Consider the following 17,250-nt stretch of genomic DNA (forward strand, 5'->3'; position numbering starts at 1 on the left):
TTATTTTTCAGATATTTTCAAGATTTATTAAAAAATTATTTTTCTTATTTTTTTTAAATTCATATTAACATTTTAAAATCATTCTTAGTGCTAATAAATTACTTTAAACATCTAGTATATGGAATGTATGGAGAAAAGATTGACCGCAAAAATAAATGTTTGTCTCTTTATTTCATTGATTTTTTTATACTTATTTTTTCTTTCTTTATTTATTTTTTAAGATTCTTTTATTATTAATATTATATTAATTTTGAAGTTTTTCCTCAAGAATGGGTTCGTAGAAAAGGATTGCAAATATATAATTGAGGTGAGGGATTAAATTGAACGTGTGGCAGGTATGTAAGAAAGTGTAAACTTCATTTTATTTGGGAGAATTATAAGGTAAAATGTACATTAAGGAAACATGTATTGTTAATTTTGTTTTTAGATATTTTTGCTTTACCATCAATTCAAATTTTCATTTTTCGTGAAAAGTTTAAAAATGTATATCTTGCATTCATTCCATTGGCAAATTTGACAAAGTATAATAACTAAATTATTTATTTTTAATTACAAAAATAACTATTCATAATTAGCACTTCAGTAAACAATAGATATATAATTCCCCAGAGAGAAAATAAACCCTTAAAGAATAAGAATGATAAAATGTTGTTTAGTTATTCCTGTTACATACTGATGCATATACAACCAATAATTTTAGTTTGAAAGAAATTAATTATCATTTTTGATAACATTTGCCAATTTAATATTGAATTATTCAAACATATTAAAAATTAAAAAATGTTTTTATTTTTTTTATTTCCACTCTTATCTTACAATTACCAAATTATATCGTTTCATTCTCAAAAACAAATTAGTAATAGTTTATGACGATCATAGGTTGTGTAAAATTGATTCGCTCTGCGACAAAATAGTCTATAATAATAAGTTAAATCTATAAGACTTTCCCAAGTAAATGATTCGATATTCCTTGCGTTCAATGATACATTTGGTACACTTTTAAATTTGTTCATGATAAAAAGTTTCTCGTTAATTCATTGGAAAAAATCAACCATTCTCTAGAATAGGATCCATCATAATAATATTTTCACCATGTGTGTTGTTCACTTGTTCTCTTTGTCCAGAGGATTTACGACAGATTGTCTTAGATTTAAATAGTTTCCATATTTTCTTATCATTACGTACACAAAAAAGCAACACCAACATTACGACAATAAGCACTAGAATTAATGGTATAATCAAAGCTATATGTAACTCGGAAGAATTCTTGGCAATAAATTGGGAATCAGTATTGTTTTCACCACGTTTTTCTTCCAGTCCTTTCGAAATGTTGATATGGCTGACGTTGGTCAAAATCTGAATATCTGTTCTGTTCTGAAATTTACTTGCATTAATATTCGTTCCTGTACTTTGTGTTTCATTCACTTTGCCTAATATATATAATTTCTCTCCTTGTGACATCTGTAATTTAAAAAAATTCAAATATCAAGATCGAATAAGATATTCATTTTATTATCCTTTCCATGTGGCAAAAAAGAAAGGGTTTCATTTTTTCCCCATATACATATATAATGGAACCATCAATGCCAGTATTTAACACATACATATTGAGTAATAGCTACATGTACCCCCCTCCAAAAAAAAAATCAAATTGGATGTAGCCATATTTGATTTTCTGGTTCCAACAAAAGTTATAAAGGTTTCCCACCTTGTCTATATTTTTACCAGGAAGGAATGTCACGTTACTTCAAGCTTTGATATACCTTGACAGTGATAAAAAAAGGTCTGTCACAAGGTAAAATGTGAATCTGACTCAATTTTAAAGAATTTAGTTTGGGAAAGCTGCCACCATCTGGAAAACAGCACATTATGTCTACATTATCCAAGGAAAATCAACAAAGGTTATTAGTATTCGAGACAAATATAAAAGGCTCTTACGAATCACATTACCCACTACGGAAAATAAATTGATAACAAGAATTTTCTTAAAGAGTTATACCATGATTTTAAAGTTTCTAAAAAGGGCTTTTGCAAGGATTAACTTGACATATTGTTTTTCTTTTCGTTAAAGATGTAGACACTGTATTACAAGGAAGCGTTTATAGAACTATATGCACCAGGTACATGTACATATCTCTATGGAAATCAGATTTTCTTTTGTATGATATTGAAAAATTCAGATTTTTATTTCAACCCCCAAATAAATTAAGCTGAACAAGTGATACCTACATCTGCATTAAGAAGGACAAGTACATACAGTGCTACAAGCTGCAACATTATCATATCGAAGGAGTCGAAAACTTCCGGTGTTCTGAAATATATGAAATAAAATCATGTATTGCATTAATATCAATCATCAATGACAAAATACTCCTACATGCATAAATACCAATGTTCAGATTCTGGAAATTAGAAGTTCATTCTATACAACAGGTACGTAGAATTTATTTTATCAATTAAAAAAACATTGAAGGATAAAACAGGAGATTAATGATAAGTTAAAATCAAACATAAACATTTTATTATGGCGAACAATTTTGCTATGCATGAGAGCTACTGTCGTTATCTGCACCTTTTACATAACACACAATTTACCTGTTTTTGTTGTAATATCCGTGATTGATAAGTATTAATCCTATTGAATAAAAATTAACACGATCTACTAGTATTACATCTATTTTTATTTTTTCGTCAGTTTTATTTTTAATAAATGACGTGTATATTGTCTTGACACGATAAGATATTTAAGAAATGTTTTTGTCATGAGCTGTTCGAATGCAGTGATCGAATGACCTCTTTCTATTTATTTAATATGTCTTTGAATTATGTACTATTATACATTTATTGCATGATAGTGAGGGAAATATGAAGACTTATTCAGCCAAGAAAAATCATATTCTCGGAAGGTTTCACCAAAGGGATATTTCTTGGCTGAATAAGTCTTCATGTTTCCCGAACATTCATGCAATGAATTGTTTATTATACCGAAACAAGCAAAACCTTCGAAATAAACATAAACTTTCAAATTCGGCACCGCTCTCAAATTCACTGTTAACGTAAAGTTACTATAAAATCCTTTTGTCAACACATTGTCTTCAGTTTTGTGACGTAAACCAGGCTATTGTGACGTCTACTACTCTCGGGAGTTTTCGTTCAACGAACGAGAACTATATTGCGGGAAAATTCACTAGGTGTTCCGAAGGGTGGAATATGATGAAAAGCGTGCCGACGACGGGAAGTTTTACGGCCCGCTCACGTGGTAACATAGAACCAATCAGATAACGCGTTGTGTAGAATATTTATAATGAGGTATAATAATATGTATTATTTCGATCCAATTTCTTTCTTAAAAACAATATATTCTTAAATAAAAATACATTGTGTATTCATCCGTTTTGATGTTATACTAATAATCCATGACTGGCATAGGTAATTACCTTATCAAATAAAAAACACAATCTATTTAATCTATTTTTATTGCTTCGTCACTTTAAAAAGCAGCTATAACGTGTATTGTCTTGCAGTCTATTGATCTATAATAAGATGGCACTGGAGTTTAAGAAATGTGTGGAACGTATTGTTGTTATATCCATGACTTGCATACGTGATTACTTTATCGAATTAAAAATTCAATTCTATTTTTATTGACTACGTCAGTTTTATTCTATAAATATTAGTTATCACATGCACATGAATAAATGGCAGTGGTATTTAAGAATTATGTGGGATATGAATTCTTTAAATGCCATATTTCTATTAACTTACATTTCGCATTCTGTCGATCGCATTTTTTCTTAAATAAGTGGGAGAGGGGGGGGGGGGGCTTGAAATTTAACCCCCCAGGGGATCATAATTTCAACGAACTAGGATCTACATTACCTGAGGATGATTCCATATAAATATGACTAATTATGGCTTTGAAATACTTGAAAAGAAGATTTAAAAAGGTTTCCCTATATATTCCTATGTAAATCTTTGGTCGGCCATTTTGGCCCCACCCTACCCCCCAGGGTCATGACTTGAACAAACTTGAATCTACACTACCTGAGGATGATTCCACATGAGTTTTATCTTTCCTGGCCCAGTGGTTCTTGAGAAGAAGATTTTTAAAGATTTTTCCTATATATTCCTATGTAAAACTATGACTGGCCATTTTGGCCCCGCCCTACCCCTGGGGGTCATGACTTGAACAAATTTGAATCTACACTATCTGAGGATAATTCCACATGAGTTTCATCTTTCCTGGTCCAGTGGTTCTGGAAAGGAGATTTTTTAAAAATGCCATTAATTTTTCTCTAATTCATGATTATCTCCCTTTGGAAAAGGGCGTCATTTGAACAAACTTGAATCCCCTTTACCCAAGGATACTTTGTGGCAAGTTTGGTTGAAATTGGCCCAGTGGTTCTTGAGAAGAAGATGAAAATGTGAAAAGTTTACAGCGACAACAACAACAACGACGACGACGACGACAGACGACGGACAAATTTTGATCAGAAAAGCTCACTTGAGCCTTCGGCTCAGGTGAGCTAAAAACTAGATCTCTTAGTGTTACAAGAATGCCCCCACTGACATACAAGGATAAGATATTTACACGTCATGGGTGGAAAAAATAACAAAGGTTCGATATATAAGAAAATTAAAGGAATGTTATATTGCTGCTTTGTTGCAACCACTATTGAAATAACGATAGTGGTTGAGAGTGCATTTCAGTAGCAAACATAGTTAGTAACCACTATTGAAATACGACCACTATTGAAATAATTATATCAATAGTGGGTGAGAGTGCATTTCAATAGCAAACATAGTAAGTAACCTCTATTGAAATACGACCACTATTGAAATAATTATATCAATAGTGGGTGAGAGTGCATTTCAATAACAAACATAGTAAGTAACCACTATTGAAATGCGACCACTATTGAAATAATTATATCAATAGTGAGTGAGAGTGCATTTCAATATCTAACATAGATATAAACCACTATTGAAATACGACCACTATTGAAATAACTACTTCGATGGTGGGTGAGAGTGCATTTCAATATGATAACCATTAGGTTTCAACCACTATTTAAATACAAGCACTATTGAAATAATTATTTAAAAGTGAGGTAGACTGCTTTTCAATATGATTACCATAGGTTTCAACCACTATATAATAGAAATACGACCAGTATTGAAAGAAAAGTTTCACTGAGTAATTTTTAATTTGTTATCCAAAATTTCACAATGATTGGATTTGGGGTGAAAAATTTGTAGATTAATAATTAAAGTGTATGAATTAATAAGGGTGGTTTTTGTAAGGCAAAATTTTGAACATCACAGGTTTTAAATTTCTTTATATTCCAGGAATTTATTATTTGCATCATTTGCAATGAAATGAGACCAAAAAATATGTACCAAATCAGGCATCCATTTTTTGTTTGTATCATCTGTCCTTAAATGAAGATTTGGATAGTTATTGAAATTATAATTTCAAAAGTGATTTAAAAAATCATTTTGATAGTTACTTTAAAACTAAAATCATAATTTAATCCATATTGAAATCTTTATTTATAAAGTGAACATTATTTCAATAGTGGTTGCAACCTATGTTTGTTATTGAAATGATTTTTTACCCAGTATTGAAATAATTATTTCAATATTGGTCGTAATTCAATAGTGGTTATTACCTATGTTTGTTATTGAAATACACTCTCGACCACTATTGATATGATTATTTCAATAGTGGTCGTATTTCAATAGTGGTTAATAACTATGTTTGCTATTGAAATGCACTTTCAACCACTATTGATATAATTATTTCAATAGTGGTCGTATTTCAATAGTGGTTACTATATATGTTTGCTATTGAAATGCACTCTTATCCACTTTTGATATAATTATTTCAATAGTGGTCGTTATTTCAAAAGTGGTTGCAACACTGCTTTTATATTTTAAATACTAGTAATTTCCAAATGCAACAAAATGTCTTTGGTGATAATCGCAAACATAGAAAACAAATATGAAGCACTGACGCCGCCTGTATAGCAGGATAAAAGTTCTTAAATTCAAATGAATCTGAATCAAATGAGAAAACATAAATTTCATATGCAGGTGATTAGATAAACTACTTCATACTATATATTTATAATTAAGGAAGTTGACGATTTAAGTGGATTTAATTAATGAAGAATTGGATTTGATGTTAAACATTTCAGCAGGAAAGCAAACGCAATTACGCAATCACAACTTATCCTTGATTTTGAGCTTTCTTCGACAGAATATACAGACCATAATATAAAGTTTCACTAAATCACTACTTTGAAAAGTTTTAATGAAAAAGTTATCATTGTAAAGAACATTTTATAAAGTATATTCATAGTAAGAAAATTTTGTTAGGTTTGGTTAAATGTTTACAAAGTCATAAACTTTCTCTTCGAATGTTTTTTTAGACAATCAACTTACTGATAGTACATTTGTAGTTAATAAACAATGTTGTAATTATTATTCCTACTTATTCAGGTATTAATGACATTTAAAGTTCATTGTTTTTTTTTAACCATGGACCTTTGGCATGTATATGCTTCACGTACGTATTAATGTAAAATATTGTCTTTTCCTTAGCGGGTCCTAACACAGTCGTATAATGTTACATATAGAACTGTATTCGATGTAAACACTTAACTTGACAAAACTTTGAATACAGTATCAACTTGACATGAACGAGAATGACACTATCTGAAAAATTGAATAAATGAATAAATGAGAAGAAGGTAAATCACAAGAAATCAAATCAAAACTAAATGCTGTCATGAGACAGTAATACCCGCACTAAGGCGTTTGCCTCTAAATGCACACTCCTTGAGACTGGGCTTTACCAAGGAAAAATTCAATATAATTCAATAATTTACAATGTACATAATATATGTATTCAGCATAATATGCTCAGGTGACGATGTGACCCAGAAGCCTCTTATAGGTATTTCATATTCTTATTTCATTACAAGTCTGAAATTAAACAACTGAATTTCATTAATGATGCAAATTAGGTTTGATAAAAGGGGGGATATAAATTTTAGGCTCATAATTGGAACTTTTTAAATCTGTTTTCTCAAACAGATCGACAACAAGAAGTATAATTCAAATAAGGTTAAAGTATCTTTGATGAATTTTTGTCAAATGTGCAAACTTTTTCTAATATTTGGTTACGCAAAAACCTCCTCGAAACTGCCATATACCCAATCAATTTAGTCACCCCTCCCCCACCCTCTCCCACCAACGCACAAAAAACACACCCTATTTGCCTGTTTTTGGAAATAGGCCTAGATGGCAAAGATAAGATATATCTTTTGTAAATGATAATTCTTTTGTTTTATACTTGTATCTGAAGACCTGCATCACATACGGGCTTGCGTCACGTATCTTAAGTACTAGTTTTACCATTATCATTTTAGATTGCACTGCATGTGCAGTGTGGTGTACACATCATTGCATGTATATCAGTGGTATAGATTTGGGTAAAATAATCTGAAATGCAAATGGTCAGGTTAAAGTTTAAAGGATCAAAGGTCATTGGATGCTACAATAGACGAATTTCACATTCTGAAGAGCTATCCCCCGTTGTTGACGTTACATTCAGTTACAAGATCCAGAATTTTTTTCACGAAGGGAGGGGTTTTCCAGACAAAAAAGAGGCAAAAAAATTCATGGAATTATGGTGGGGTGGAGGGCATCCAAAGTCATTTTTATTTGCTTCAGTATATATTATAGTTCTTTTGAATAACTGCAAAGTCAAGGGGAGATCTCCCTATCCACTCCTTGTTCCTGTATTGACAAATGATCATGTGACTCCTAAATAGTAGGAAACTTTTCCATTTGACTATTCATAATTTTGTTTCTTGTATTATTATGTTATGTACATTTAATGGTATAAAGGTTATGAATCCCTGGAGGTCATCCCCACTCTCCTAATGAACTGGAAACGTTCACGATATGACTGCATTAAATTAAATAAAAGTGCATCAATGATGAGATAAATGCTTGAAATTTTATACATGAATTTGTGACAACCTACCCTCCTAGATTTAGGAATGAAAATCATTTAAGGAGATGGTCCACATTAAACTATTTGTATACTTTTTATTAACCATACATGAACAAACAGGCTGGGGTCTGGGAAGGGAGGAGGGGAAGGATCGAGGTAATATCTCTTTACGTCTTAACTCCTAAAATGAATGTTGACCTCAAATCTGATTGTCCTAATTATTTTCAAGTGATGGTGTCTTCATATGAGTGAAAAATTTTAGAGTTGGATGTTTAACAACAAACAAGCAAATGACATAAAAACACAATATTGATTTGCGTCAAAAATCAGATCTATGCAGGAGATTTTTTTCCATCATAAATCTTCTAAAGAAGAGATAGGGCATTATTATCCCCCATTTTTGGGAAAGGGATAGGACATTAAATCTCATTTGCTTGTCAGTCTGTCCATCTTATTGACAGTATATGCATCTGTCACAATAAATTTAACCTTGATCACAACTTTTGAATAATAGGAGATAGGGCTTTCATATTTCACTTGTACACAAAACTTTCTAAATATACTCTGATTTTTGAACCCATAACTTTGACCTTAAAGTTTTACCTACTTTCCAAAAAATAACATTATTTTGAATTGATCATTTTGAAAGAGAAAAGATAGGGAATTCAAATACAGTACCGACCAAACCCAACCTGACACTAAACAGTCCCAGAATAGACCCGGGGACTGCTTTCTGGGAATGCTAAAGCAGTCCGACAGCAGTCCCACAGCAGTCCCACAGCAGTCCCAGAGCAGTCCCACAGCAGTCCCAGAGCAGTCCCACAGCAGTCCCAGAGCAGTCCCACAGCAGTCCCAGAGCAGTCCCACAGCAGTCCCAGAGCAGTCCCACAGCAGTCCCACAGCAGTCCCAGAGCAGTCCCACAGCAATCTCAGAGCGGTCCCAGCAGTCCCAGAAAGCAGTCCCAGTGGGCGGGGTTTATTAATTTAATGGGCGGAGCTAATTCAAAAATGAGATTTGCAATAAACAATGGAACTATAAAAGCCAGTAGAAATTGATTCTGGGTAGTATGCCAGGAATCCTTACATCTATGCAAAGGTCATTTATGAATAGTACGCGCATAGAAACATAATGAAATAATATTGTTAATTCAATTTCTCACTTTTCTGTGATTGATACTGTTTCCCATATTTTTTTTATACAGGAAATTAAATGTGAATTAATTATTTTACACCAGTAAGAATGAGTTTTTTATAGATCTTATATGGTCAATTTCCAAACTATCGGGATACTCAACAGGAATTTTCTTTAATATTGGGGCTTTTAGAAAATTCTTTGTAAAATTTTGCCAAGTATTATTTTTCAGTGATGATAATTTTTACTGACATGTCAATTTAATTATTCTGAATATCTCTATCTTTAACATACTCAGTTTAAAGCGTTTTATTTGTAAATGTTAGAATGTACATCTCTAAAATAATCCGAATGGAACCCTCAGATTATGTTCACAATCAATTAACCCTGAAAGAAATCATACACATTTCATTTATCAATTTTATTTGTGCATTACATACTGGTAGATTTAAATTAGGGTCATTGTTGACCAGCATGTTCAATGATGTGAAACGCCGATAATTATACCCAAATAACATGCACTGATTTTCTGCCCAAAGGCGATTGAAACTGGGGGTGTTGATACCATTTTTATAAACATTAATCGGCCGGATAAACACAAACGAAACAAAAAAATAGATAAATCACAATTCCCGGTATTTTAACTGTTTATTTATAAAATAAATGTACTCCTTTGATAATTTGTTTATAAATTAAAAACTGGTAATTCATTGATAAATTCCCCAATAATTATTCACATTGTTTCACATTGTCTAAGTTACAGAAGAATGGTAGCATAATTTTATTTCATGGTTATTTAATAAACTGTAAAACTTAATTTGGGGGTTGCATGGGATACATTTTTTTAGCGAGGTACTCATAAAACATACAGCTTTTCAATTAAAAATCTTACATCTAACTGTAAAGATTATTTTTAAATAGTGTCAATGCAAATTTTGAGTGCACATAATTTTACATTTAATAATAAATAGGCCTACATCATGTACATGTAGATATTTTTTAATAAATCTCTTGTTTATTTTTAGCGATAAAAATCTTCTCCCGATTTTCTTATTGAACAACTTTATTTAAAAAACTATTCTGAACTAAATTTAAGTACTTTTTAAAAATATTATATTTCTTATAACTCCTGATTGAAGAGAGGTATGACTTTCATATTTGATTTTTTGCATAGAAAACGTCATTTTTGGACCACCATTTGATCCCCCGAGGCAAATTCAAGATTCCAAAACCTTATACTGCACATCTACATGACACCACCAACCATCTCCCAAAAGATGATTAGGCTACTGTATAAAATGTAGGAGGAGTTCAGGGAAGACGGGGCTTTTTGCATAAAAAAACATCATTTTTCGACCCCCATTTGATCTCCCGAGGCAAATTCAACATTCCGAAACCTTACTGCACATCTACATGACACCACCAACTATCTCCCAAAAGATGATTAGGCTAATGTGTAAAATGTAGGAGTACTTCAGGGAAGACGGGGCTTTTTGCTTAAAAAAGATCATTTTTCAACCCCCACTTGATCCCCCGAGGCAAATTCAACATTCCGAAACCTTACTGCACATCTACATAACACCACCAAACATCTCCCAAAAGATGATCAGGCTACTGTTTAAAATGTAGGAGTACTTCAGGGAAGAAAAATGTGACAGACCATTGGACGGACGGACGTGAGTAACAACAATATAGTCGAACTTTCTTTAGAAAGTGCGGTTATAATAAGTAAAGTTGTTTATGCTGTAGATACGGTTATGCGAGGTCAAGCTGACAAAATATCCTTCTTGAAATTTATAGGTGCTTGTATTTGATGTGAATAATCTACCCCAGCCTGAAATGAAGATAATCCTTATTCCATGGAGGTATAAACATTAAATGTTTAAGAACATACAAAAGTTAAAAATTAATGTATGTTTCATATCTTTACTCCTATTTATTTTTCTTTTTCAATCTAGCGGGGTTGAGTTGCATGTCATCCTTTGATAATAAGATATGAGGCAGCGTGTCACTTCTTATATGTGTACCTGAATTTCAAAGTTTATACATATACTTTCTTTACTACATGTCTTCCCATTTCTCCATCGTCAGTATAGTTTGAAATTGTTACAATGAGTATTAATTTTGCGTATCATATTACAAGTTTTGCAAACGTATGAAAGATATATGGCACGAAAGTCAAAGATCGAATATCTATTTAATTAGATGTATCAAATGTGTACACGTCAAAGCATAATTTTCAGCATATTGTTTTGAACTGTACGTTTCGTTTCAGTTATCTGTGCAGGATCCTTCCGGGAAAGATACAGAAAAGGTTTTTGTTGTTTTTATCAAAGGATACAAAACGCTATTTAATTACTGTCAAAAATCTTCCATTAATATAAGATAAAGTAAATAACTTTTTGAATTTCTTATATATTTATTTTATCAGAATATATTTCCGCTCTTTAAATTTGAATTAAAAACATTTTTAATTTATTTTATTAGAATTAAAAGATCTAATTTACCGTGTGATTTACTTTGCTTTAAGGTTTTAAAACTAATTTTACGCCCCCCCCCCCCCCAAATCAACAACTAAAGGCAAATAGGGTTATATATTCCGGAGGGACACCTGAGGCACATTTTGAAGATGAAGACCTGTGTGTCGTGTATTTTACTGGTTGTGCTCTGTAGTAGCGCGGTTAAAGCACTATCTAAAGACTGGGCCTACTTTTATTTAAAATCCGCCTGCTCATTGATGGGAAACTCGGGAGGAATGCAATCTCAAAGAAGTGGTATAACATTTCAAAGAGTAAAGTGTTATCATTGATCATGATTAATTTAAGCATTAGATATCACGGCTTGCATAATCAATAAGTGCTCTGTATTGTATTTAAAATTCCTGAGACTTTTTAATGAATGAAGAGAATACATCAATCTGAGTTATCAGATTAGGTACCTTGAATATTACACTTTTAAAAAAACACAATACAAGTTCTCTTTAACCATTTTCTTTTATCTAATCAAATTTACATTTTTGTATATGTAATAATGAATAATTCTTTTACATTACAGATTCCCGCGTGATTGCATTCCAGGCAAAAGCTAACAAACGTCTGGTCAACATCCCAAGACACCATGCAGTCAAGTTTGGACATATAATTATCAATAAAGGTAAGAAATTTTGTGTTCAATTAGTTTTGAAAGGAAATATTTTTCCCCTCTTTGACGATACTTTGCATTTGGTCACTACTTGAATAAAAGCAAATATCTGATGATGGATTAAAATACTTAATTCAGACCATCTTCGAAATAATGTTTGATAGCCCTCTCCCGACTAACACTTTCTGTAAAAAAAAATGGGTTGGGAGGTGGGGGGTTCTTTTTTCCAGAACATTTTGTAAAAGTCGTTAAAGGGTTAAACAAAACAAGAATAAACATAACAAAATCGTGGTTTGGAAGGTCATATATAGATTTGATTTTAGGCGTGTCCTTTCTAGCCAGGGAAAGGACAAACATTTTTTAAGCCTCATTTCCTAATTTATTTCAGTATTTTAAATGTAAGTTTTTATTAATTTACAAGGTGGCGGATATGACAGCAGCACCGGAAAATTCACAGCCCCCGTTGCTGGTGTATATTTCTTTGACTGGACCATTGTGACAGATAATGGCGACCAATTTAACACAGAAATCGTCAAAAATGGCACTGTATACGTCAGCAATCTTTGTCGGTCAAGGGTAATAAAAAATTATGAAAAGCCTTGCACTGCGACGGCAAGAATTGAAATGAGGAGAGGAGAGAAAGTATGGATAAGGGTAACAGATATAGGAAGAGATGCCCACATGACATGGTCAACCTTCGGAGGTCACAAGTTGTAAATGAAATAGAAAAAAATAACCAGAATAAAGCATGTATCTTCTCAATGATCTCTTATTTTGTATTCTAAGTCTACGTAGTTTTATATAATAACTACTTTTGTTAAGGAATAGTGTATATCACTAAACAGTTAACGTTAAAAATATCATGTTATCTTCATACCACGAGTAGTGAATAATACTAGGGATGCATGATCCGGTTGTGCATTGGGCAAATGACTGATAGATTAATTAAATACTGGCTGAACAAAATCTTTTCCCAATTCATTTTCCAAATCTATACTGTATTTCAAATGCATCTTTTAAAATTTTGAAACCCAGTAAGTTATTCATTGCGTATGCTTTTTAACGTTTGATTCATCTTTGATTATTATTGATTTGTATAACATCTATACCTCAAGGCTATTCTTCAATCTTGCGGAACTCGCCGCGTGGCGAAACGGTAAGATTGCCTGCTCCACAGACGTGATATAAGATTTGAATCCCATTGTGGGATGTGGAGACCTATACTAAGGATGATTCTGTATTAACCCAGGTCCAGTGTCGCAGTAGGCATGTGCTTGCACGGAAAAGATCCTCCAAGTTCAATAACAGAAAGTGTGGAGTATAGCACAAAATCTGTAGCCTTCCATCGGCAGGAGCTCGAGGTGGCGTCTTGTAATAAAAAAAATTATCGAGAGGGAGGTTAAACAATAAACAAACAAATCAATCAATCAATCTGATAGATAATATACAAACGATGAAAAAATTGCATTACAATTGTCATTACAGATTTATTATGTACATTATTTATTTTAAAAAAAAACATTAAATATCAATAATGTAATGCAAAAGAGACAATGTAAAGAAAAAAAATTAAATATGAACACAATATTGAATACTATTGCTGAAATATTTAGCATTTACGGGTACATATCCTAATAACTTTAAAGCCTATGCCAAAAAAAAGTTTATTGCAAAGATGTCAGCAAAACTTGAAAAAATATGATGCTTCTTACATGGTAAAAAACATGAAAAACAACGATTTTATCAGAAGACATAACAGGCATACTTTTATTTAGATCAAATCCATGCAAAGATAAATTTATTTCTAATTAAAGTTAAAGTTATTATTTAGTCATTCACACTCTATGTGCCGTTCAAATATAAAACATCAAACATCAGAGATACAAGTTGTATTCATAGGAATATTTTCAGGATCCCTTTCTATGACAGTTCTCTCCTTGCAACAAAGATTTCGCAGCGAAGAAAAATATGGTAAAATAGTCATTTTCTTCTTTAACCTTATGATAATTACCACAATAGCTAGAAATATAATTAATGCACTGAAAACTACAAAAATAATAATAACACCGACTTCTTTACTGCTTTTCTCTTTTTCTCCTAGGGGGAATGTTAATGCATTCATAAGCGTATTACTGTTTGTGGAATCAAAAGCAGTGTCGATTAGCGTGGCTTCGTTACTGTTAATGGGTGTTGAACTTCCTACCCAAGGTTCCCGGCTTAAAGTCGTGTCATTCTTCGCAATTATGATTTTGCGAGAATGAACATATCCCTATGTATTAAAATAAAAAGGAAAAAAAACAACTAAGAATACCTTTTTTTATCATTTATCTAGTTTGAATATATTTTTTTAAGAAAACGTAGTACAAAAATGTAAATGGTATTAAACGGTGTCTCATCAATTTACTTTTAATTCATTCATAAGTGATTGCATTGTCTTTGCAGATAAAAATTATTAACAAGCATTCAGATAACTCACCTGTGTAACAAAGATCAGCAAAAACATTAGACAATAGTGGATAATTGTTTGCATCATCTTCAAGGTTTTATCGACACATGAAAGACATCATATAGTAGTATTTTAAATGCAACTTACACGCGCATATAGATGTAGCTTCGTCAATATTGGGCATATATAGCGGCCCTACGCAATTAATTAATTAGAAGCTAACAAAATGATCAACATTATTCTTACAATCTACTGAAATATTTCACTTTTTTATTTATACTTTTTATCATAAAATTTTCATAAAATTTTCAGCAGTTTAGAAATTTTTCGGCAGATATCCCATAACCTTACAACTACTTTCGTTTCACTTGTAGTGTAGCGATTATATTTAGAGTAGGGTTGTATTTTTAAACAACTTATTGCGCGATATACTATTAAAAGCAGGTGAGAGTCGGCTGAATTATATATATTAAATGTTGGAAAATACCAAATGGAATGTAGCTATAAATAAATCTTCTGTCTGACACATGAAACATTAGACAAAATTTACCCTGCAATAATAAAGATATCAAATTAAAAAGAAAATACTGTATAATCTTGATTAAAGAAAAAAATTATCGAAAATTTTCAAACTATGTAACAGATTGCTAAAATGAGTTCATAAACATGCCTTTAGCGTGTGTTCAAATACCATATTTTCAAACTTAAGTATGAGTTTACATAATCATTATTGAGAAAAAAAAACAACGATTATTTATAAGTTTTAAAGAATTTTTGAATAGTTAAGGAAATGTTACTTAATTCTAAATTAATCATCTTTTGGGTTTTTTTTTTCTTTAAATAAAAATTCCTCTCTAGAATAATTCTTAAAACATCGTGACAGTGACACAAATCAGGATTGTTTTATGTGTATTTTTTTTTGGATCGATCCCTTTTGTTATTATCACTCTTTTATGCTGTATGTACTTTATTTTATATCGTATAGTTTTCATATGGTATCATTCGTGATTTGAAAATCAATGTGTTCAATGATGTGCTGACGTTTAACAAAAAAATTAAATCCCAATAACATCGATTTGTTTTTAGTTGTCTGCCTCTAATTCAAAATTGATCATACTTAGAGCGTACTTCTTAGTTTTGAATAACTAGGGAGAGGCCATCACAATATATGCAGGAAAGTCACTATTATATACTAATAACTAAGTAAAGTTTACGATGTTAACTGTGAATTCATTCTCCCCTTACATATTTGTAGAACTAAGAGTAGCCTTATATCAGGGCTCTTGGTAACATCTTAAGAAAACATATTACAAATTTAAAGAATCTCATTATTTTTTTTAAAGCTTTGTTTGCAATTTTTAGGCTTAATTTTTGAAATTTTTGTCGTCTGCAAGATTGATAAACTAGAGTTGTTTCTTTTCTTTAAATAACTTATTATTATAAAAGGATGCAATATATAATTTCGGCGATACATTCTACCCTTCAGCATTTCTTTAGATATTATACTCTTGGTAATACAGCGGGTTTTCCTTTTTATTTGGTGCAATGTTTATTTAACATTAAATACTTATTGAATAAACTTTGATGTATATAATAATAAAATAAAATTTTGTTATTGAATTCAAGAAAAAAAAACCTGTTCAAAATAATTTTGTAAAGACCTGATTTAAATTTCTTGTTCATTGATACAGGCGGTAGAATTATAAGTTGTACTTTATAGCATTGTATTGGGTAACAGCTGCAATATTGATTTTAAATACTATTGTATGGATTTAAATTTTATGTTTATGTAAAGAAACAAAGCATGGATTTACATTTTATTTCTATGTAAAGAAACAAAGCATTTTAAAAGCCTTCGATTCTTTGCGAACTTTTTCAGATGAATTACCTTCTTTAATATGAAGAAAATAATGTTTTATTTAGCGTAAATATCTCATTATACATCTTGTTTTTTCTCACATAAAACCATTTAGCTTGGAAGCATCAATACGATTGCTTAATTTTGTCCTAATTTATGAAACGAAAATTCTTTCAAATAAGATTAGTAGCTATTTCTTTGGAAAGAACCCACTTTTATGATAAATTTTTGTCTACATCTAGTGATGGTTATAAAACAAGTACACGTGGGTCACTAATCTAAGAGCAATTAAAAATGGAGGTTTTCAAAATTTTTAAAAACTTATAAGACCACCAATTGTAATCTGAATTGGACGTAATGTGATCACAAGAATAAAATAAATCACATTTGACGTTGATTTCGCACTCTTTTTAAAAAGAAAACTACATTAAATATACCACAAAATTAAATGACTGAAGTCAAAAAGTATACTATTAATTTAAAGCACTCCTATAAAAACAGATAAATGTGTTTTTCACACAATAAAATGCATTTTGAGTAATTAAATTATACTTATATTTATAAGTATGATAACTTGATACAATATTCTATAAAATTTTGAATAACGGAATAAGGACATGCATTTTCTGATAACCCATTGAATCTCT

At 31.1% G+C, this 17,250-nt stretch overlaps 1 protein-coding gene and 1 long non-coding RNA gene across 4 annotated transcripts; one reads left to right on the plus strand and one right to left on the minus strand.

The window, feature by feature from the left end:
• Nucleotides 1-820: 820 nt before the first annotated feature.
• LOC134232403 (uncharacterized) lies at nt 821-2,698 on the minus strand. The gene is made up of 3 exons (XR_009984768.1): nt 2,596-2,698; nt 2,230-2,311; nt 821-1,461 (listed from the first exon to the last, which is right to left on the minus strand). It is a non-coding gene; the product is annotated as an uncharacterized LOC134232403 (long non-coding RNA).
• Nucleotides 2,699-10,299: 7,601 nt separating this feature from the next.
• Nucleotides 10,300-13,049, plus strand: LOC134232404 (complement C1q tumor necrosis factor-related protein 4-like). 3 transcript variants are annotated; one of them, XM_062714352.1, is made up of 6 exons: nt 10,300-10,834; nt 10,959-11,023; nt 11,434-11,472; nt 11,689-11,932; nt 12,213-12,311; nt 12,721-13,049. In XM_062714352.1, exons 4-6 carry the CDS (start codon nt 11,788-11,790, stop codon nt 13,014-13,016), a joined length of 540 nt encoding a protein of 179 aa, XP_062570336.1. In that variant the 5' UTR covers nt 10,300-10,834; nt 10,959-11,023; nt 11,434-11,472; nt 11,689-11,787; the 3' UTR covers nt 13,017-13,049. The 3 variants fall into 3 exon arrangements, with proteins under 3 accessions (XP_062570336.1, XP_062570334.1, XP_062570335.1); XM_062714350.1 differs by lacking the exon at nt 10,300-10,834 and having other exon boundaries at nt 10,873-11,023; XM_062714351.1 differs by lacking the exons at nt 10,300-10,834; nt 10,959-11,023 and adding an exon at nt 11,137-11,181.
• Nucleotides 13,050-17,250: the final 4,201 nt, after the last annotated feature.

The sequence above is a fragment of the Saccostrea cucullata genome, unplaced genomic scaffold (assembly GCF_032062105.1).
Source record: "Saccostrea cucullata isolate Sc308-1 unplaced genomic scaffold, CSIRO_AGI_Scuc_v1 ctg586, whole genome shotgun sequence".
In the NCBI taxonomy this organism is placed as follows: Eukaryota; Metazoa; Mollusca; class Bivalvia; order Ostreida; family Ostreidae; genus Saccostrea; species Saccostrea cuccullata.